General features: G+C 43.6%; 1 protein-coding gene across 4 annotated transcripts in view; it reads left to right on the forward strand.

Moving 5' to 3' along the window:
* LOC142765398 (uncharacterized) overlaps window positions 1-21941 on the forward strand; it is a 197419-nt gene extending 175478 nt beyond the window's left edge. For 3 of the 4 annotated variants that reach the window (XM_075866299.1, XM_075866298.1, XM_075866297.1), the window contains 5 exons: window positions 9247-9294; window positions 12027-12074; window positions 16004-16051; window positions 18109-18156; window positions 18748-18969. In XM_075866299.1, the coding sequence (XP_075722414.1) occupies window positions 9247-9294; window positions 12027-12074; window positions 16004-16051; window positions 18109-18156; window positions 18748-18954 (399 nt within the window). In that variant the 3' untranslated portion in view covers window positions 18955-18969. Of the gene's footprint in view, window positions 1-9246; window positions 9295-12026; window positions 12075-16003; window positions 16052-18108; window positions 18157-18747; window positions 18970-21817 lie in introns of those variants that run through there. The other variant, XM_075866300.1, reaches the window with a different exon arrangement.
* Window positions 21942-23054: the final 1113 nt, after the last annotated feature.

Consider the following 23054-nt stretch of genomic DNA (forward strand, 5'->3'; position numbering starts at 1 on the left):
CGAATGATGGACTTTCTCCTGCGTGGTTATAAGTGGTCTACTTCTGTCTGTTATCTACACGATGTGATAGTCTTTTCATCTACTTTGGATAGCCACCTGACCCGTCTAGCTGCAATTCTCGCAGTCTACAGAACAGCTGGGCTACAACTCAACTCTAAGAAATGCCAATTTTGCCGCTGTCAGATTACCATTCTGGGCGATCTAGAAAACGCCGACGGTGTCCAACGAGAGTCCAAAAAAATCCGCGCCGTCCGTAGCTTTCCGAAGCCCCGTTCTACATCCGACGTCCGGAGCTTCATTGGCTTATGTTCCTACTGTCGTCGTTTTCTGAAAAACTTCGCCGACGTAGCCAGGCCACTCACAGGCTTGCTGAAGAAAAATACTACATTCTCATGGGGCCCTAAGCAGGTTCAAGCGTTCACTGCTCTCATTGGCTACTTAACTACACCCCCTATTCTTTTCCACTTTAATCCTTGTGCTGCCACACAAGTTCGCACCGATGCCAGTGGCACCGGTATTTGCGCAGTTCTCGCTCAGCGGCACCACGGCAGACAGTGCGTGATAGCTCACCCCTGTCACCTGCTTTCTCCCCCTGAGAGGATTTATTCCGTCACCGAGAGAGAGAGAGAGAGTGATTAGCTTTAGTTTCAGCCGTCGCCAAGTTCAGGCCATATTTATATGGTCGCATATTCTGAACCGTTACGGACCACCACGCCTTCTGATGGCCGACTTCTCTGAAGAACACGAATGAACGTCTCGGTCGCTTCTTGTTTTTAAGACAAGACACGTCAGTGACCAAAGAACCAACTCGATATATTTATCGTAGGATACATCGACAGCGCCGGACGCCAACACGTACACCCGTGCCTTGAAGAAGCTTGAGCATAAAGTAATCATTTCGCACTGCACCAGCATGATAATTACCGTCGGCACTGACAAATCTAAAAAAATATTCGAGACCTCATCGAAAGTTGTCGGTGTTTACTGCTGGACTTCACATTTTTAGTCGTCAGAGGCATTGCTCGGCTTCTCACACCAACAATAAGGGTCGTGATAGCGAATTCAAGTCAATAAAACTGACACCTCAGCATGTAGACGATGATAGCATAAAATGAAGAAGTCGTTTAGGCATAGGTCACAGAATATAGCCTATAATCAGTGTGTGCGACGTTCGAACGCGTTTTCGACAGAGCTGGCTGTAATTAGGTGACAGACTTTCATAAGTCTGTTTATACTACGTCAACATATTCACTACAAGTTTTGAAGAACACCCCCGGAGACAGTGGTTCAGGTAAACATGTCAACTGACTTAACACCCGAGCCGGCGAAAAAGCAATTCTAGCACGAAGAGCTACTCTTCTTAGGTCACGTCGTGAGGAAATCTAGAGCCTGCACTGAGAAGCAGAAGGCAGCCGCTATCGCTACGTTGCTACCTCCCACCGATAAGAAGGCTGTGGGCCAATTGTTTGGCCTGGATCTACTTTACAGGCAAATCTTCGAAAGTTTTGTCCACATGACCTAACCACCTTGCAACCTGACCAGGGCCGTTGTTCAGTTTAGCGGAAATCACCGTAGGAGAGAAAATTTAGAGGAATGAAACGATGCACACAGTGACCGCCAATTCTTGCAAACTTTACAATAACGCAGACACAGAAATGTACACCCATAGACGTTTTGCAGGACCTGACACCGTACTTGTAGACGGCATTGAATTTCGAGAAAAGTTGATCGCTTACGCTAGTCTTTATCTGTAGAAGCCTGCATCAAACTATTCCACTCCTGAAAAACACCACCTTGCGATCACTTGGTCTATCATCGCAACGCCGTTACCGCTGCGGCTGTCCTTTCAATGTGGTGAGTGGTCACCCCACACTGTTGTGGTCAGCAAGCTGGCAGCACCCTTCCGAGAACCTCGAAGGGAGGAATCTGACGCTTCAATAATTCGTCATGAGCATAATCTTTAATTTCAGACGTAAGCACTATGACGACCAATCGCTGTTGCACGCACCTACCGATCAACCCTCGAAGTCGATCTCGAGAAAAACCCAGTTTTAAGAAAGAACGACAGCACGAAGAAACAAGGGCACTGAAAGAATGAGTGACAACAAGAGCACCAAACTTTATTGCACGAAAGGAATGCATGGTAAAGTAAACAGTATTCCTCCGCATCTGCAGCGCCTCACGATCAACAATAATAATTGTTGGTGTTGAACAACCCAGAGCCACAAGAAGATAATCAGACACGCCATAGTAGAGGGCTTCAGGAATTTCGACCACCAGACGCTCTTAAACCTGCAAGTAGATATATGCACGCGGGCCTCAAGCACTTTCGCCTCCATCGAAAATGCAGTCGGCATGGTCCGGATTTTATCACGCCACCTGCGGGTCAGCAGCTGAATGCTTTAGCCACTAGACCACCGTGGCGGGTACTTCATTCAAAACAAAGGCAATGACATCATCTTTTTACCCATCAATAAACCTTGCGAAAATAAACGACCCTTCTTTGGTCGCAAAAATGCCGACGGCCTCGATCAACAGCAGTGAACTGATACTGAACCTAGAAGCCTGAGAGAGTACTTAGAACGCAAGACCACCAGTGTACGCAACGGGTTCTCATAAAAATTAGCGTCTTCGTAAAGCAGAAATGTCTTAGTAAAGCAGAACTTCTTACGAGTCCCAGTGAACTACGTGGCCGTTGTACCTTCGATACGAAGACACCAATATCTTCAAGCCAGTGATGTCTGCATTAGTGCTGGCAGCTTTGCTTTTTCTAGCCCACTCGCCAGGAAGCACAAGAGGTACTAGTAGCCCAACCGTACCGTCGACGTCGCTCAGTATGTGATGACATGCTGACATTGCCAGTGATGCAAGACAACGCTAAAAAAGTCAGCAGTATTTGGGCCAGGTAATGCCTCTCGTCGACCCTTCCAACAGATCGGCATACATATGCTAGGGCTTTTCAAATCGTCAACGTGTGGTGAAACGCGAATCAACGTAGCTGCCCACTGTCCTAACTAATATAGCAAAACAGCTATGCTCGTTGCCCTTTGTAACCGAGCTTCAGATGCCACAATCACCTTATGATTTAGGTCTTTTACTGCTGATGCAACATGAGCGATGCTGAGACGCAGCCAAAAACGCCGCCAACTTATCACCATCTATGAACCACAGACAAGAGGTCACAATTAGCATCTAAATAACACGATCTCCACTTTGCTGACTGGTGCACCGACCGTCCAAACACAAGAAATCCTTCCGTACGCCACTTTTGTTACAACATATTCATGCAAAAAACGAAGTGGATGACGCCATGCAAGTTGGTATACGAAAGGAGCTCAGCGACATAATTGCTCGACACCGTTCTACCCAATATCAACAAGAACGGAAACCACGAAGTCACCTTCTACCTTCAGCACACGGAAGAATCCAGGCATATTTCCTGACTGCGCATAAACAAGACAAAGGAACCGTCAATATTACAACCTTCCACAATGCTATGTAGAATATCAGGCCGGTGACTGAGTTTAACTATAGAGCCTGATAAGCCGACATCAGCTTAGTCAAAAACTTTTAGGGGCGAAGCTCCTTAAGCCGTAGGTGGTGCACCGCATTGCATGTAGAAGTAGTAAAAGCAGTATTCGTAGTAGTACGCAGCCACCTCGCGTTTAGTCCTTGGAATGTCTGCTGGACTGCAGTACTTCTATATGATGAATATATGACGAAAAGATGCGAAGTAGCGGTACTTTCAGCGCTCACTAGATGAACGGACGGACGAACTCATCCACGGACGTACAGGCCGAGAAACAGACGGACGGATGAATAGAGGAGCGGGCGGATGAAGGGGCCGGACAGAGAGATGCACATGGATGAATAGAGGAACAAACGTGTTATATCACTGTCCAGATACTACAAGAAATTCAGATAACGCAACAAGAACGATGATTTATCGAGCAGCTGGCATTTATACTAAGCGCATGTGACGTTGCCGTGACGTGCCTTGATAACAATGCATCGCACTGACACCTCATCTCTACCCCTTTAAAACCCATAGCGTTCAGGTTGTTTCCGTGGCCGACTTGATCTTCGCAAGAGTGGTGATGTTAAGGCTGATTGTGTCCAGTTTATTTTTCGGTCTCTCTTGCACAGTTTCCGCGGTGGCTTCGACTGGCTTCTGCTTTTGTGTCTGTCCAGGGCCACTCTTCACCGATTCCACTCGATGTCTTAGCTGATCTAGATGCCGTCGGTGCAGTCCTTGAGCACAATGCATGGTAACCATTCTGGAACCTTGATGGTCTTGCACTACTGCTGGAATCAATCTTCGACTTCTTCCAAAACCGCCTGGTGAATTAGGCATCCAGACGGCTCTAGCTCTCACTGGTCGCTGGCCAGGATGCAGGCACCTGACCAGGTGGCATCGCGGAAGCCTGTGCACAAACATCACATGACTTGACCAGTTGCTCAATGTCACAGTCTATTCCCGGGTACCAGAATAGCGTCCTATTAATACTCTTCATGGCAACTATGCCGGGAGGCGTTTCATGCAGCAGGATTTGTGAGCGTGTTCTTGCCACTACAGGTACAGCAATGCGATGGCCCAGTACACCGAATCGTCACTTACGGTCAGTTCCGTTCTTTTGTTGAAGTATGGCTGGTACTGCTCGTGATCTTGGGGTCGGAACCGCGGCCATTGCTGTAAAATCCACTCGCTGACCTGTTTAGGAGTAGGGTCCCGATCGGGCATATCTTTCATCTCTCGAGCGCACATAGCTGTTTCCTCTATCGATTGGGCAAACAAAACATAACCCGTTCATCTGAATAGCCTTCTCGAGGCTCTGACTGGCAGCGGCAACCGGGTTAGGGCATCTGCGTTTGAATGTTCACTGCCTTTACGATACTGTACCGTATAGCTGTGTTTAGAGAGAAACAACGCCCAATGCTGAATCCGAGTGGCTGCCATCGGTGGTATTGCGTTTCTTGGATTTAACAACCCAGTAAGAGGATTATGGTCTGTCACGAAGACAAACTCGTGACAGTACAAATAGTCCTTAAACTGTGCAACCCTGAAAACAAGTACTAGGGTCTCTTTTTCCAACTGTGAATGATTACATTCTGCCTTTGTCAGCTTTCTGGAACGGAAATCAATCGTGTAATCAGCACCATTGACACCATGGAACAAAACCGCTCCGATGCCTACTGGGGACGCGTCGCACTCCAGCTTCAATGGCTTATCAGGATAACAGTAGGTCAAAAACTTGGATGCTTCTATTGGCTGTTCAACTTTCCGAAAACATCCTTTGTGCTCCTGATTACACTGCCATCTGGCCCATTTATGGAGAAGCGCGTACAACGGTGCCAGTGTGGTTGCTAGGGTCGGCCAGAATTTGTCGTAATAGTTCACGAGACCCAAAAAATGCTTTCAGCTCACTCACCGATGTGGGCTCCGCCGCTTCGCAAACGGCATCGATGTTGTCCTCTGTCGGCCGAAGTCCGTTAGCGTCGGTACGATTGATTGATTGACATGTTGGGTTTAACGTCCCAAAACTACCATTTGGTTATGAGAGACGCCGTAGTGCAGGGGCTCCGGCATTTTAGACCACCTGGGGTTCTTTAACGTGCACCCAAATCTGAGCACACGGGCCTACAACATTTCTGCCTCCATCGAAAATGCAGCCGCCGCAGCCGGGATTAGATCCCGTGACTTGCAGGTCAGCAGCCGAGTACCTTAGCCACTAGACCACCACGGCGAGGCTAGCATCGATACGAAGGCCGGGAAAAGTGACCTCGCGTTGTCGAAATTTGTATTTTTTCTTGTGTAACCGTAGACCATATTCCCGTAATCTCTGAAAGACTTGTCGCAGTCGCGACATGTAACTTCGTTTTTCCACGACAATGATATCATCCAGATACTCCTGTACTCCTCAATACCGCTCAGAAGTGCGTACATCTGTCTTTGAAACATGGCTGGTGTTGAACTCACACCAAAAGGGAACCGTTTGAAACAAAAAAAGACCCTTTTGCGTGTTCAATACTGCTATTTCCTGGGCGTCTTTATCCAACGGTAAATGGTTGTAAGCCATTTACCGCAGGTCCATTTTTGTGAAAACTTTCCCGCCATTCAGCTTTGCAAAATGTCGTTCAATAGCGGCAGTGGGTACTGCTCTGTCACAGTGGCCGTGTTGACAGTCATTCGAAAGTCTCCGCAGATTCTGGGCGACCCATCCTTATTTATGACGGGTACGACTGGTGTTGGTCACTCGGCGGCTTTCATGGGCGTAATGACGTCTTGGGCTACTAGCTGATCCAGCGCTTCTGTGATCTTGTCCCGCAAAGCGTAAGGTATGGTGTGGGCCTTGAAAAGCCACGGAACTACTTTTTCTTTCTGCTGGAATGTCAACGGTGTTCCTTACTAAGTCCAAGACCTCGAGCGAAGACATTTGCACATTCGCTGAGCAGAGCCTCTGGTTTCGTGTCGGCTTCATTCAACTTAATGGGGTGCAGGCTAGCGACGACGTTTGTCAGCATTGAAACTATTATTTTGTTAAAAGCCTTTATCCTGTCTCTGCCACATAAATATGGTCCCGAGCTATCAACCACTATGGCCGTGCCTTGCATATCTTTGCTGTCGCTTCTAGCTGTCATACGTAGTTGTCCGAGCACTGTAAGTTTACCCACTAGGTGGGACAGTTTTAGCGGCGTTTTTCGCAACGGCGGCCACTTCATTTCTTACTTCCGAAACACGGATGCTCAAATGATGCTTATGGGTGATCTAGTGTCCATCAGCGTTGTCAGAGCAACTCTATCCCTGGTTGCAACTTTGTAAATAGGTGTCACCTTGTGGATGCTTACTTCTTGATGAAGGACGGCCTGTATATTGTACAAGGCCTCATTATCATCCGAGGCTGAGCAGTCTTCCGCTGTCGCCACGTACACCCCTTGCCTACGTACATCCGCACGTGAGCTCTGTCGGTGACCCGACGTGGCTGATTGGCACAACCGTTTCAAGTGGCCCCGGTTGCCGCACCTGTTGCACACCGTGCGCAGGTGTTTACATCCCTCCGCTACATGTTTTTCGCTGCCACAGCGACCACAGCAGCCGCGAGTATTTGGTTTCAGTCTCAATTGCTTAGCACGGTCCCTCTGGCGTGCAAAAATTACAGCACAATGGTCCGTAGAATGCATTATTTGAGCGTTTTCTTTGGTGTCTTGCGCCAAAATAGCAAAGCAATGTGCTTGTTCTAGCGTGAGCTTCCGTTGCTTCAATAAATGTCGCCTGACGTCTTAAATGTGCACGCCACACAAAAATCGGTCCCTCAGCATGCGCTCCAACGATATCCCGAAATTGAACTTCTCCTCCAACCGCCTGATTTCGGCAATGAAATCCTCCGCAGACTCACCAGCCCTTTGTGTTCGCATGAAGAATGCATAGCTTAGGGTGGTATCGTTGGCGTGTGGGGTGTAATGTTCTTGTAAATACTCGACAAATTTGTCGTAGGTGAGCTTGTTGACCTTCTTCGGGAGGCAATGCCCCTGAACGACTCGCACTGCACTGTCCGTTAGTAATGCTATCAAGAGTATCCGTTTGTTTGCTTCGTCTGCGATGTTATGAGCTTAAAAGCAAGCCTCGAAACGAGCACAATACGTTGGTCAGGTACCATCCACCTCTCCGAATTCGGGTGGCCGCCCGGCACTCATGATTGCACGGGTCTGCACGTCGCCACTGTCATGTCAGTGTCCAAATACTACAAGAAAGCCAGATAACGCCACAAGAACGATGGTTTATTGAGAAGCTTGTATTTATACTAAGCGCATGTGATTTTGCCGGGACGTGCCTTGATAACACTGCGTCGCGCTGACACAACAAAACGCATGGACGAACGATCGTCCAGACGCATGGAGAAACGGAAGCATGGACGCACAGATGGAAGCCCGGATGCATGGACATGCACATGAACGGACGGACGTATGTACTTACAAACGCAGAGATGGACGCACGAACGGACGCAGGGATGGACGGACGGATGGATGCATGAATGGACGCATAGACTGATGCACGGAGGGACGTACGGATGCCCGGATGAACGGAAGAATGAACACACAGACGGGTAGATGGACGCACGGTAGAAACGACGAATGCATGGATGAACGCAAATAACCAGAGATGGACGCATGGACAGACACGCTGACGAATGCACGAACGGCCGCAAGGGTGGTCGCACAGAGAGTCGCACGGACGGAGCACGGACGGGCGCATGAACAGACGCATGGACGGACGGAGGTAAGAACTAATGAGTGGACGAGAGTGCAAATGGACTGACGGACCCCTCGCCCCACTCATCATCATTCACTCCGTGAATACGCTGTGATGTTTTCCCGTGATACTTCTAGCCATACAAGATTATTTCACGTCTCGGCGCACTCAACTACCAAGTTGTACGTAATCGCATGGCGGACTGTGAGCAGTGTTGGCCACAACCCGAGGTCATACAATCGGACCGCCTGAAGTCTTTCAAAGCGTGTTAAGGTACCTGAAGACTAGTTTTTACTTACTTCGCTACTGTTCTTTCCAACCTCATGCAGGCGCACACCCCCGCAGATCAGTTGACTCTGTGGCCTACGTTTTCCTCGCCGCTCTCACTGTATAATTTTAATTGTTCGTGCTGTTCTCCAATAAATCACTGGGCATTGATTTACCCCATTAAATATATTCGTCTTAGAAGACACGGCAGTTGCTGCGCCCGTCAACTTCACGACCACGTTGATTCAGTACCATCCTTATATTACAAGCTGCAGAGCCGTCAGCAGCTGGAATCTGTAATAAGCTCCAGTAAGTCAATAAAACAATGTCTTGAAACCTTCCCTGCATAGCACCCAGATTTGAGCTCGTCTCTAAAATTTGACCATTTTGCAGTCCGCAAAAGCTATGTAGAACTTGTATGATACAACACTTTCATCACGACGTGAAGGTAACCTCAGTGTTGAAGAGTACTGTCCAAAAAAAACGAAGGAAATGTGTAACAGCACTATCAATGAAAACGTGGACATGCCTTGCTCGTAAATCTCAAAGTCACTTAGATATTGTGGTGCGTAGATGCGCATAGTTTACTAAAAAATTGTGGCTTCGGCAGAATATTAGAAGCTGCACAGATGCGAGCGTTTCATTTTCAGATGCCCTGTGGTCACAAACATTGAGATTTGGCTTATGTGTGAATCAATTTGTTGAGTGCAACGCTATCCTTTTTTTTTCAGCTTGGGAGTCCCCCCCGTCTCAGTACTGTCTATTTTGGTGGAATGGCGGTAAGCGTTTTGTCTCTAAACAAAGTCGTCAATATTTGTATACAAAAAAATCCTATTATGTTACACCTACCTTGCACATCATGAAAATTGGACAGGGCACAATAGGAAAAAAACGTTGCTATTACGAAGGTATGATTTATATAATCAAGACAATTTACGTGGGCCGTTCCACTACGCCATAGACAGATGACGATACCAAACAACATAAAGCCACCGGAAGCGTCTTGAGCCTGTTTTCAAGCAGTGTTTTCATATTAATCACTAGCTGCAGAGTCATCAGCAGCTGAAATTCATAACAATGCTTTGGAAACTTTCCTGCATGCCTCTCTAATTTCAGGTGGTAACTTAAAAGTGAAAGTTTTGCGGTTGGAGAGGCTATTGCTCACTTTTTGTTATATAATACTTGCCTCATGACACTTAAAAAGATAGCCTTACTATTGACTAATATTCTCCGAAGACCTGAGAAAAATATTTCAGTTTTAGTTTCAGTTTTCAGTTTCAGTTTTATTGAGCATTTTCTTTAAAGAGTTGCGAAAAAGAAAACGCAAAAATAAGAGCAAAAAGCTGCTATGTTAGCAGCTTGACGAGGCTCCTACCCCTTTTCACTTGGCATTACAAAAATCCGCAGAGCACAAAACATGAAAAAACAATTTGACGTCGATTTTCAAAACTTCAAGAAATTAGAAAATAAAAATAAAATGCATCAAAATTACATCAGTTTCAGGTTTACACAAAATAAGCAACCCACAAAGAGAGAAAAACAACAAAAAACAAAAGAAAACAGCTTGCGGTCAATCATGAAAACAATGCACACGTTGCTAAACTGCTACCAAAGTATTACAAAATGATTATACAACATTTACAACATTGGGTATGCAAAAAGCACAAGTTTTAATGCACAAGGGAAACACTGACGAGTGAAATGTTCTCTCGGGGCCAAACTCTGCATTACTCGTAAAAAAAGCAACAAAAAAAAATGTCAAAGAGAGCAAACATCATAGGATGCCATGTTACACACGAGCACTATTATAGGGTGTTTCTTTTACATATAGTACTGTAGCCGGACAACTGGAAGAAGCTTAACTACACGCCGCCAATTTGGATAAGAAGGTTCTTAAGTTGTTTTTTATGTATATTAAAGATGCCGATGTTTTTATTTTCAAACATGTTAAAACAAGCTGGAATACAGTGTTCAAGTCTTCTCAAACCGTGATTAGTTCGCGAATAAGGAACGAACCAGGAAAGCCTTTTCCGAATGTCATAATAGGATTGTGTATTTTTTCTGAGGTTACACAGTTTAAGAAAACAAGCGTTGTTTGATAGCAAGCTTTGTTTGTATTTCATAATAAGGGTGAAACTGTGTATGTAATCGATCGGTAAAGTCTTATATTCTCTGAATAAATGACTTGTATGTGCGTCGTATGGTACGTTTGCAATATGACGAATCGCTTTTTTCTGCAGTAAAAATATTTTGTTTCGATTTGCTTTAGATGTATCTGCCCACACTAGACTACAATACTTTATGTGAGATGAAAACAACGTATTATAGAGTAAACTTTATTGTTTGCTGGAAGTATCTGTCGAAGTTTAGAAAGAGCACCACACGTCCTAGCTATGTTTCTAGTTACTTTATTAACGTGTTCGTCCCAATTAAGATTTTAATTAAAAATTACTCCTAAAGATGAAACTTCTTTGACAACCTCAATTTTTTCGGGCTTGAGATATATATCCAAACCACAACAGACAGCTTTCTGAACCGGTGCGAATACCACAGCTTTGGACCTTTTTGTGTTGATCATTAAATAATTTGCAGTACTCCATATGAAAATGTCATTAAGAATGTTGTTGGCTGAGTCTGCGAGCTTACCTAAATCATTACCATGAAAAAATATACTAGTCTCATCTGCATAAATTATAAAGTCCACATATTTGCTGACACTTGTTATGTCGTTTATATAAATATTAAACAGTAGGGGCCCTAATATGCTGCCCTGAGGTACACCTGTCGTTATGGTTAGCAGGGAGGATTGGCTGTCATTTATAACTACAGATTGCTTTCTTTGTGATAAATAAGATTTAAGAAAGTCAAGTGGGCTTCCCCGAAAACCATAATGACGCAATTTTGCAGAGAGTACTTCGTGGTTGATTCTATCGAACGCTGTGGAATAGTCAATAAAAACACCCAGTGTTAACAGTTTCTTTTCAAATGAGTTAAGAATGAGTTCTTTTTGTGTGAGGAGAGCCAGTTCCGTGGACATGCCCCGTCGGAAGCGAAATCGATGCGTTGATAATATAGAGTACTTTTCAGAAAAAGACATGACACGTTGATATATGATTTTCTCTAGCCCTTTAGATATAACAGGAAGTATCGAGATTGGACGATAATTAGAAAAGATATTTCGGTCATTAGATTTGTATAAGACACTAACTCTCGCAAGGTTCATTTTTTCTTGGAAAACTCCCGTGGATAAGCAGATAATAAACAGATGGGTAAGAAAAACAGCATTAGCAATAAAAATTTTGATGCGTCTTTCTTGTGAATCGCAAACCATTTGACGAATGCTAGTTCGTCGATGCAAATACTTCAGCCATAAAATTCTGTTTTGGCAGAATACTGGAAGCTGCAAAAATGCGATCGCTCAATGTCAAGTCCTTTGCTGTCATTTCATAGACAACAAAGGTTATGTTTCTATGTGTATACATTCCTTCAGTGCTATCATACTTTTTTACAGCCTTCGACTCCCCCAAGTCTAGACACTGTCTACTTCAATGGAATTCCGGTAAGCGCATTTCTCTAACTAAAATACGTGATGTTGCACGTAAACGAAACCTATTACGCAACGTCCAGCATGTATGTAGTAAAAACTTGACAGAGCGCAATAGAAAAAAAATATCTGTCATCACCAGAATACGAATTAAACTGCTGATGCAATGACGTGTGCGAGCCTCTGCCTCATATGCAGATGACGTAACCGGAAAGTGCAGAGAGACCTGCGAGCCATCTTCTGCCAATGTGTTTCACACTATCTTTGTACGAAATCAGAGCACATGAACACTGTTTTACTTGCAACTAATTTTTATTGCACGACTTGGCTAAAATAGGTATCGATAATCGTTACTACAGGAGCTGAAAAAGAATGGAAAACAGCTCAAAGGCCAAAGTCATTAACAGTATTTTAAAATAAAGTATTCTCTGTTGATTTTGTTACCATGTTTAGGAAAGAAGGTGTTGACTAAAGTCTCATCATATCTAAAGAATGGGAGATGCCCCATTTCGTTGCTTTGGCTTGAACCAGTAGTAGTATTATCATGAAAGCAATCTGTTTTTATGGTTAAGTGAGCTCATTATTAGGTTATGATGAGTCAGTGGTCTTATGCTGATGGTCAAGTCAGTGTGCGAAAGCTAAGTTTGGTAATAAACTAAGCCCAAAAAAGACTAATGTGAGTCGACGAAAAGTCATAAAACAGCGCTATAGTGCCATCATATCGCCCGGATTGCTAAGAAGATTTGCACCAAATAGTGAACAACCATTTCATTTTCCTCTGGTCAGGTCAGTGTGTGATGACTCAATGAGATTCATGCAGTCGGCAGCACGAGTCGCTGCGAAGTCACCTCCAAAACTGTTCTGGCCTTCTCTGCAGCAGAATGGCAACGCAGCGTAAAGTGGTAGCGCCTTTTGCCCGCTACACCTAGGAAGCTGCTTTCTTCAACCTCAGACTTGCTAGACTGGTTCTTCAAATCGAAGTAACCTTGATGCGGTTTGCCGTGGATGCTCAATGTTGCGCGCACCGTGCAACAATTTAGGCTGTTTCAGTGAAATTCATTATGCTGATGACAGTGAGGGGGTCCGTGGCCAGCCATCTTTCGTCTTCAATGAAAGAACGCGATCCGACACTACAATCAAGAAAATTTAAGGGCCAAGCGAAAGTGCTCATTGAACCTGTTAGGTGCAGCCATCTCTGTTTTTTTCATTGTTGCCAGCACACGGAAAGTTTTCCGGAATTGCGAATAATGTGGCAGTATCAAGCACAGAACCTAGTGGTCTAGTGAAAAATGGGAGAGACCTTTGTCCTGCAGTTGGCATAGCCAGGCTGGTGATAGTGATGTGGACGGCCATAGTAGTGATCTCTTAGGCAAAAAAAGCAAATAAAGAACGAACTCTTTTATGAGCTTACTGCAAAAAATTTTGGGCATGAAACTGAACGCCAACTCTAGTGGCTCATATCACAACTTAGAACTTTGAAGTTTTCCGTTGCCCCGCCGCGGTGAACTAGTGGCTAAGGTACTCGACTGCTGACACACAGATCGCGGGATCGAATCCCAGCTGCGGCGGCTGCATTTACGATGGAGGCGAAACTGTTGTAGGCCCGTGTGCTCAGATTTGGGGGGCACCTTAAAGAACTCCAGGTGGTCTAAATTTCCCGAGCCCTCCATTATGGTGTGTCACATAATCATATGGTAGTTTTGGGACGTTAAACACCACATATCAATCAACCAAGTTTCCCATTAAAGCAATTTCCTCAAGGTAAAACTTGTAATGGGTAGCCATTGCCAAATGAGCTGAAATAAGAACGTGACTGAAAAAGTAAGTACGCTCATTAAAGAGTTTACCGAAAATATAGTCGGTTCATTACAAGGCGGTGATATAGCATTAGGATATCGAGAACCATACAAAACAAAGAAAAATTGATTCCCATACCTTTCGGACGAAGTGTTAAATGTCCTATTAGCTATAACTTAGTATTTGAGCAAACCCTCATTCAACGCCATTTATAACTTTCTGCAAAATAAGAAGGAGCCCCGGTAGTTGCAGTATCTCGGAGAGTGAGAGGGTGACACTGAAGTTCAGACGCCGAGTGTGTACGCCGTGTTGATGGCGAGGAAGTCGCTTCTTGAGCGGCAAAGCCAAGTGCTTCAATTTTAGTTCCAAACGTCACCGCACAAAATTTTCAGTTTCCCCTATTAAAAAAACGTCCATAGGATTGGTGCATTCCACCATCCACCACTTTGGTGGGTTATGGTGCTGGAAATGTTGGTTGCACGTGGTGTATGATAGTGTATGGTGGACCAAATGGTTGGTGGTGCACTTAAGCCAGCAATGTTGGAGCGCGAAGCAGCGTCAGAACCACCGTGACGAGCTGCCACTAAAAAAATATTGAAAATAATTGTATGAAAATGATAAAAAAAGGCACCCGTAAAAAAGAACGTGCGACAGCGCGCAATCAAACCTGCCACCTACCGATTTCCATTTGAGCACACTAGTCACTGCACCACGCCAACAGATGGCAAATGTGGTGTTCAAGAAGTAGTTAATTTACAAACTCACTGTGTAACTTCAGTTCTGTTCGTCGCTTACTCGAGATGGACTGGTTTTGCACGTGCTACTAGAAAAGAATAGAACAGAATAGAAATCATCATGACCAAATCCACTAAAGATTCCAGCATCTACCAATCCAGGATTTTCAATAGGGGTCTTCTGCGTATGAGGACATTCGTTGCTGAAAGGTGAGAGGTACTTTTCTGTGTGCCCCTCGGAGGATTCTGACGTAGAGCTAAGGTCGACAAACAAAAGTGTAGATGCCCAAAGAATCATGCATGAAGGACAAAGTTAAATATTACCTTGTTTGTGGTATGTGACCGCAATGCCCATTTTGCGTGCACTTCTAGTCTTAGTGGTATTGGTTGATTACTTCGGTGAGAACTGCTTCATAATGTAAGCACCTCTGACAATCTAAACAGCTCTGTCAAATATAGGTGAAACCATTTACTGCAATTGATGGTTGCGTTGTATGAACTTGTGCATGAAGCAGACTCATGACAGCAGAACTGTTAGGAGAGCACTACTTTGTCAACTATTCGGAAACGACCATGCGATTCGTCGATGCTGAAGTGGGAGAATAGACCTGCCAAAACAGCCCTAGAGATTACCTTAACAAAACAGTTCAGGGTCTTACACACCTAACGTGGGTGCCTCTGACTGCTTATACAAAGAACCAGTGGACCACTGCCACCATCTACAGACAAGACAGTCTCACTGAGACCATTACCAAGATTCTGGCCATGTACACCGACATCAAACACAAGAAACCAGATGCCAACCATCCGATGCGTACGCTTGCATCACTGCTATCAATGAACGGCTCGATTTGATTGTGCTATGATCCTTTCGTTTTCCGGGCACAGTTTTTTAACACGACGACTGCTGCCTTCATCTACGTTACGAGCACGTGACAATATTGCCGCAGTGATCATCATCTGCAGAGCCATCAACAACTAAGTTGTGACAAGCTATCCTAAGTCACTGAAAGAGGCTTTGCACCTTTCCTGAATAGCGTCAAGATTTGAATGGTCACTTAAATTGATTATTCCGCCGGCTGAGAGAGCTCTGGTAGACTCTGCATTAGAAGTTACTGGGCTAATGGCACAAAATTAGCTTCAGTGTTGAGCGATACTGCCAAAAAGCTAAGAAAATATTTACCGGCATTACAAATAATATATTTGTCCTATCTTACTTCTAAACTGCAAATGCTGTTGCGTTTTCAGTTTGTAGATGCGAACAATTTACGCATGAAATTCAGATTTTGCTGATAATTTGAAGCGTGCACAAACACTAGCACTTTATTTTGAGATTCCTGATTATCATAAACCACAAATATTAAGTGTGAATGTGTAATCATTTCTCGAATGCAATGCTATCCTTTTTTCTAGCCATCTAGTCCCCCAAGTCTTGACACTGTCTTTTTTGGTGGAATTCAGGTAGGCGTTTAATTTCTACCTGAATATCTGGTATTTCATTTAAAAGAATCCTGTTAAGTAACGCCCCCTTGCCCATAGCAGAAACGAGATACACCGCATTGGAAATCAAGACATACGTATTGTCAAGCTATGATTTATAAGATTGATGCAACAGAATGTACCAAACACTGGTATTTACACGCTGGGGGGACAAAACAACGCAATAAGCAACACACCAAACGTCTGTCGCCTCTTCTGCTAAGGTCCTCTGATTTACTTGCTTATAGGCTGATACGCAAAATAGGTCACAGTTCTACTTTCCAGTAACTTTTTTTTCTTGCATGAAACCCAATCTTCATAGTGTAGGAAGTATGTTGACCTTCACTACTTGAGCTGAAAGGAAACTAAGTGCTTGTAAGCGTACTTGATGAAGGGTATTTGCAGATGCCCCACGTATGGGGAGTACACATACCATGGGCAAGAAAACTTAATTGACCTTACGTCTTCGCAGCTTTTGAACACTGCAAGATGCCCTATATTGGTAATGTGGTTATAACTGGCAATAGGGAAACTGTGTAATTGGAATGCTGGTATAACTATCAGTACGGAAACTGTGCCATAAGTTTGGTCTTGTGATTCTGCAAGTTCATACGTTGGTTTTGGGCAGCAATCGCCAAATTTTGATGGTAAAATTATTGAAGTCTCGCTTGGTAATCAAATGAGTGCGAAAAAAGCTTTACAGTGGGTGTTATCAAAAATGAATAAAATAACGCTAAACTGCCGTAAGGTGTCTCGAATATTCAAGGAGCTTTGGCCCCGATAAGAAATCGCCGTTTGCGTTCTGTTTCCTAAAAAATGCCGAGCTTCTTCAGCTGAATTGACAAAAAGTAAATGACAGAAGCAGAATGCCCAAACAAAACAAAAGTACTTAAGATCGAGTTTTTGTGGCCTTTGTATAACAGTGCTATGGAGACACCATACAAAACTTCTCCTTGGACCTTGAAAACATAACCAAACCCGCCCATTAGTACAGACGTATTTCTCCAACTATATCCACTGCGATCGACACATTTGTTGTTTTGTTTTTGTGGAACATGGAGCCGTTAAAAAGAAGATTCTGAACCGAGGTCATTGTGAACAATTACGCCGGCAAGCAGAGGCGGGAAGGCGCCACTTTTGAGTTGGAGTCCTGAAGTTGTTTTAAGAGCTTCAACACTTTCCAATACTACGTTTATTCAGATTTTGTGCGCTCTATGACACAACAGCAATAAATTTGTCATATTTGTGATTTGATGGCTATAGGTTAGTGATGATCTAATTTGATGTCATGGCTGCCAATCCATAAATACTTACACTAGTGCATTATTTTTTCGTTTTTGGTCTTGTGATACCCAAAATATTAGTAAAATACCCAGTAAAATTATGTCTGACAAAAAGAGAAATTCCAGGGTTTAAAGGATTAATAATGAGTGATGTAGACGCCACAAGCAATACCTGCCTAGAAGAATTTAATCTCATTTAAAATCTAGTGCTACGTTGCATGCTGAACTCCGCAAACATGAAGCGATAAGAAGGGCAAGCATACGTACTTGGGCACCTTCATGTGTGTTGATCTATTTCTCTGTGCTTGTCTGCGTTGCAATGTCCAATATATAGTTACGAAGTATCAGCTTAGGATGTGGTTTTAACTGGTCGAATGCTTTACCTAAGCCTATTTCCTGTCAATAACGTGATATAAAGGTGCTGCACAGTCTTCAATAGCTTGAATTGGCACTAATTTTGGATACGTTCAAAGGCGAGATTGAACGTCTACGCAAATTTCAGCTCGCCATTTTAATTGATCATTTAGCGATCTGATATAGCTCGTGGGGGCTATGTACCGTAATCTGCGGAATAATGACATCATTTAGTCCCATCATGAATGAAACGTAGGCATTGCTTTCTTGTAAATGACGAACACTTTTCCGTCTGGCAGGGAACAGCTGCTCCACCCTTAGCCATGAAGTGTGACTTTGGGTGGATACAGGTAGCTGTGCAGATGTATACTCACTTTTTCAGTGCTTTCCTGTCTTTTTCAGCCTTCAAGTCCTCCTAGCCTTGAAACTGTCACCTTAGGTGGAGTTCGGGTAAGAATTTAATGTTAAACAAACAATGCATATTTGATGTGAACCAGAACTTTCATGTCACAATTACCTTGAATGCAGAATAAAACTGACCCTTAGCCCCAACAAAAATTTAAAAATGAAGTTTAATGTCGCTGCGCAAAGCTCAAGAAACAGTCAAACTGGGCGATCCCAGGGTATCAATGTTGACTTTTGAAGTAATGCTGAAAGTCTCTCCTTGGCGTAGATCGATTATAGCCGAACCCCCAAACCTGTCACGAAGCTGGCGAGTGTTAAAATCCCAGCTCTAGAAACCACCGTGCAGACCTAGCCGCGGAATTGCCGGTCGGAGAATGGGTGCTTTGTAGCTCGCACTCTCCCTGTGCTACGCCGGCCAACGTCAGCGTTCTGACTGCACAGAGTGTCTTCGTATAAGAGCATACCTTTCACGTTGGCTGCTTTTCGAAGCCTGCTAGGCTAGTGCGAGGTGAAACACAAGGGGTGTAGAGCTGTGTTTTGGTCATTGCTAGGTAACGGGGCAGATAGATTTAGGGGTGAAACACCTCATCGTCGAGGCTTCTCCGATGGAATTCACATCGGCATTTTGCTCCGTAGCCACCACTGACGCTGACAATGGTGACGATGCTGATAATGACCAAGAAGCAAGTTCCAAAGAATACAATCTCTTTCTGTCATCACGGCACACCACATAGAAGGTACCAACTGCACGTGGTATTAATGACGATGCCACTAAAGACAATGAACAACGTTAGTCTTTGTCTTGTCGAAGTTATTCTTGTATTAGAACCCGACTTCTCATAACTCCTTTTCAAAAAGTAGGCAAAAATTATCTGAGGAAAATATTTTAAGCTTCGATGCCTCAGGCATGGGATACTGATACTGGAATGCCTTTGATGTCGAGTGTAATTTAATTGTAGCTACTCAACGAGTACCATTTTATTCTCGTATCTAAACTTATTCGTCTTTCAACAAGGTAAAACCTAAATAAGTTCTTCAAATTCGTTATGATCAGGTTCATACGGTAGTCTGAAATACAAGCTCAAAACATGATACTTGTCATTTAAATTTAATCTATAACATGTCATTGTCATTTCATTTCTTCATTTTTTTGAAATTCACCTGTCGTTTCTAAAATAACTTTCAAAGTCTCAACGTCGCATTCTTGGCCTATCCCCCAAAGTGGCTACATTCCGTATATTGTGGGAAAACAAACAAACCACACAGTTTATATCCGTCATCACTGCACAGAACATGCAGGCGTGGCTCCGTGAAGCGTCAGCGGCGTCATCGTCGGGTTCATGGCGATGAAGCTGATCAGGATATAGATGATCATGATAATCGCGGACAATGACTAAGTTGTGTAGTAGATGATATCTCGATATGCTACGATGAATTTTGTATGATTGGAAATGACAAACAACCCCCAGAGAAATATGCCCAGACGTCATCTTTGTCAGCCGTAAGGAGAGGTAGAGAACCACAAAGCAGTAAAAGTGAAGGCAAAACGAAATTCACAACTAAATAAACTGCCATGCCTGTGTGGACAGCGTAGAACAGTCACAGCGAAAGCCGGAAGAGAAGCCTTTTAGAGCCTTTGGTAAACACTTACGCGTAATTGCTACAGCACACTTGGAATGTTCCTACTACGCCATAAATCACCATAACGTTTGTGTAGTAGGGGACACTTTTGTTTGTTTGTTACCTCTCAACTCTGGCCGCTACCTACTCTGAGACCTCAGGCAAACAGCCGTGTAGTATTCTATATATAAACTAAAGCATTGACATAAAAATAAATCAATGAAGTAAGTGGTAATACCATCTCGAAAAACGGAAATTTCGAGCTGACCATACAGAGGACTTCAACTCACGTGACAAAAATCAAATGTATGTCCTAAATTTTTTCACATAAAACTTACATCACTAGCATTTTGCGAGAGTGTATTAAAGAAAACGTTTTGTTGAAATTCTTTGCTATTCCTAAATATAAAATTTATTACACCAAGTACCTTTCTGTAGCAATCTACCAAGACGGAGGAACTGAAACTTACAACTAGAAGTGTTTACCTGAATATTGAGTATTTCCTACTTGATGAAAAACAATGCTCAGTAGTTTCTGTTTTTTCGCATAATGGACACAAGGGAGATATCGCCAGACCAGATCTGTGTAAATTAAACTTTAACGATTGCACAGCCTCCCATTTTGATACAAATGACTTCAAAGTAAACCGTCATTGACTCCACACAGGTTTCCCAGGAAGTTTGACGGGCTGATAGTCTTTCCGTTTCGTAATACTCTCCATCATATCGGTACAAATTGCAAATTCACATACCTGATTTGTGCTTTACATTTTATTTCTGGTAGTAGCGAAATCATCGGTCCATCAGTAGAAGCTCGGGTTAACAAATTGAACAGTTTATTTAACTGTATGTCACAGTGGCCTGAGAGAAATAGTACATTAAAAAGTTTCACTTCTAGTGGTGCTAAAATGCATGGAGTCACGAAGCTCTTGATAGTTCTAAAGCTGTAAGAGCCGTACACACGGAAAGGAGATCAGTCATGATGATTTCACTGATTTCACCCAAAGGCACTTTTCGAAGCGCCAAAATAAAAGCAATCAGGTCAGCTTCAGAAAAAGGAGTGTAATTTAGCAGGCTCACTGACAATCACCAGCCGAGGTCATCACAGACTATTCCTACACCTGCCTTTTTATAATTCAGAGAAGCATCTAAGAATATTATGTAATATATTTTCCATTGTACAGTGTAATCTTTTAATCTGTTAAAAAACCCCAGGTGGTCGCAACTTCCGGAGCCTTACACAACGGCGTCTTTCATAATGATATAATGATTTCGGGACGTTCGAACCCACATATCAATCAATCAATCAAGAGTTTATTCAATCACTTTGTTATTGAAAAAAAATCTGAAGGGTAGGATTTTAGATTGCGCAGAGAAATTTCGACCATGTTCTATGGTGATATTTTAATTTACCTGGTGATATGGTGATATTTCAAAGACTATTTAACGTCCATTATTATGCTTTCCTGTTTCGTTTCGAGAAAAATTACCTGAGGATTTGGCCAATGAACAAGCGGGAAGGCGTGAGGGTCACAAATAAAGGCACACTGAAGTCTTCTAGCCAATATGGCTTAAAGTTTAGGGAAAGCTTGTGCCACTATTATGCGCAATCGACAAAGAATTGTTGGCACAAATGCGTCCTTAGGCACTACGTTAACAGCCACAAACCTTGGAGGTCCCATACACATTTATAGCGCTCATTCACTATGCCATTCTTCGTCATTGTTCGGATGAGCGCGATACGCGCTACGCATTTTCGAAAAGTTTTATGACATGCTTTCATGGTGTGGCGGACGAAGATGAAGAGTTACGACCGCAGCTTTTTTAATGAGTTGTAGCTTTCGATGATGGATTCGCAAAGTGTTACGCCTGGTTGTTCCCTTTTAATGCTGTAAAACGCTCTATTACAGCTGATACCGTGATTTATTACCCGACATTACACTTGCTCAAGGCCTCTTACAGTGGAGTTTCAAGCACCGGCGTAGATCAGTGGTAAAATGCAGGGCTCGAACGCAGGACACCAGAGTTTGAATCCGAATGTTTTCGTCTTGTTTTTCATTTAATTATTTTTTCTCTTCTTTTGCAGATAGTGCATACAAAAAATGGCAGCGGCGGACAACAACGGCGCACGCGACGCACGTTGTGATCCCATAACATATTTCGCTGTAAACGATACTGGTTATCGCTAATAAACACTGTATATAACTGTACACTGTTTGACAATTATTCTCTATGCGTGAGTACTCAATGTCATGGGTGATTTACGATACGACTGAATGATCCCACTCCTTAGCCAACTCATCATTGGTGACTTCGTGGATATGCCGTAATTATTCTCAGAGGGGGAACGTATATATGACTTCGCGCTTTGGGAGCTTAGCGTTTAAAAGCATCGGAATGACCAATGTACGATCAATTGCACTAAGGTGGTGAAGACACCCTCCAAAGGAGGGTAAACTATATCTTCTAGACAGTGGTATGTAGATGCTGGGTCAAGCACGCCAGACGTGTGGTTTGTTGCGGAGAGGTAAAGAGCCGCTTTCGGAAGTTTTGTATTGATGTGCCGTATGGTTTACATGTGAACTCCGGATTAGGTGTGGTTTGCACCGCATCAGCTGTTGTTCACATTCTTCCTTGTGTTTCAGATGCCTCGTTCAATTTAGAGCGATATTGACCACTTACGATCCTGATAAAGTCAGAGGTGCCTGCTACGTGCGTATCACTTCCGTGATCACTGTACAGAGGTGTGGGAGTTTAATAAAGACGTGCCGCAGACTTCCGTTTAATCTATGAACAGACGGAAAGCTTGGGTTAATACTTTATTGCGAAATGAATTTCGCCAGCATCTTTGCCATGACGGTTGCTGCCCACTCGAATCTGGCTACTGTGTGCGACATGACCTGAATGATAAAAGCGTAAAAGTCTTTTTTTAACACAAAGCAGAGAAGTTCAGTGTCTAATGCTAACTTGGTTTGGTATGAGTAGGCCTGATAAGGTAGTTCCTATTTTCGATATTTATACCAACTGCCCAATATCCGAGTCAACTCCAAGAGTGCAGAGATATTTAACAATTTATTTGCTACTTGTGTAGGTGTATTTAACCATTATTGCCGTGATTTCCCCTGTACAGCATGTAGGCTTTGAACTTCCCATGCCACGTAGGTGCAAGGTCTTCAAAACGAACCACGGGATACGTGACTTCTGCCAGTCGTCCTATTTGTAAAAGCTCTTTATTTTCTTCAACAGCCCTCAAGGGTGTACTCAAACGGGTCAACTGATGGTATTAGCAGCTTGCAATTTTCACTTGTAAACCTAATTTGTGC

This window comes from Rhipicephalus microplus, chromosome 6, assembly GCF_043290135.1.
Source record: "Rhipicephalus microplus isolate Deutch F79 chromosome 6, USDA_Rmic, whole genome shotgun sequence".
NCBI classification, from domain to species: Eukaryota; Metazoa; Arthropoda; class Arachnida; order Ixodida; family Ixodidae; genus Rhipicephalus; species Rhipicephalus microplus.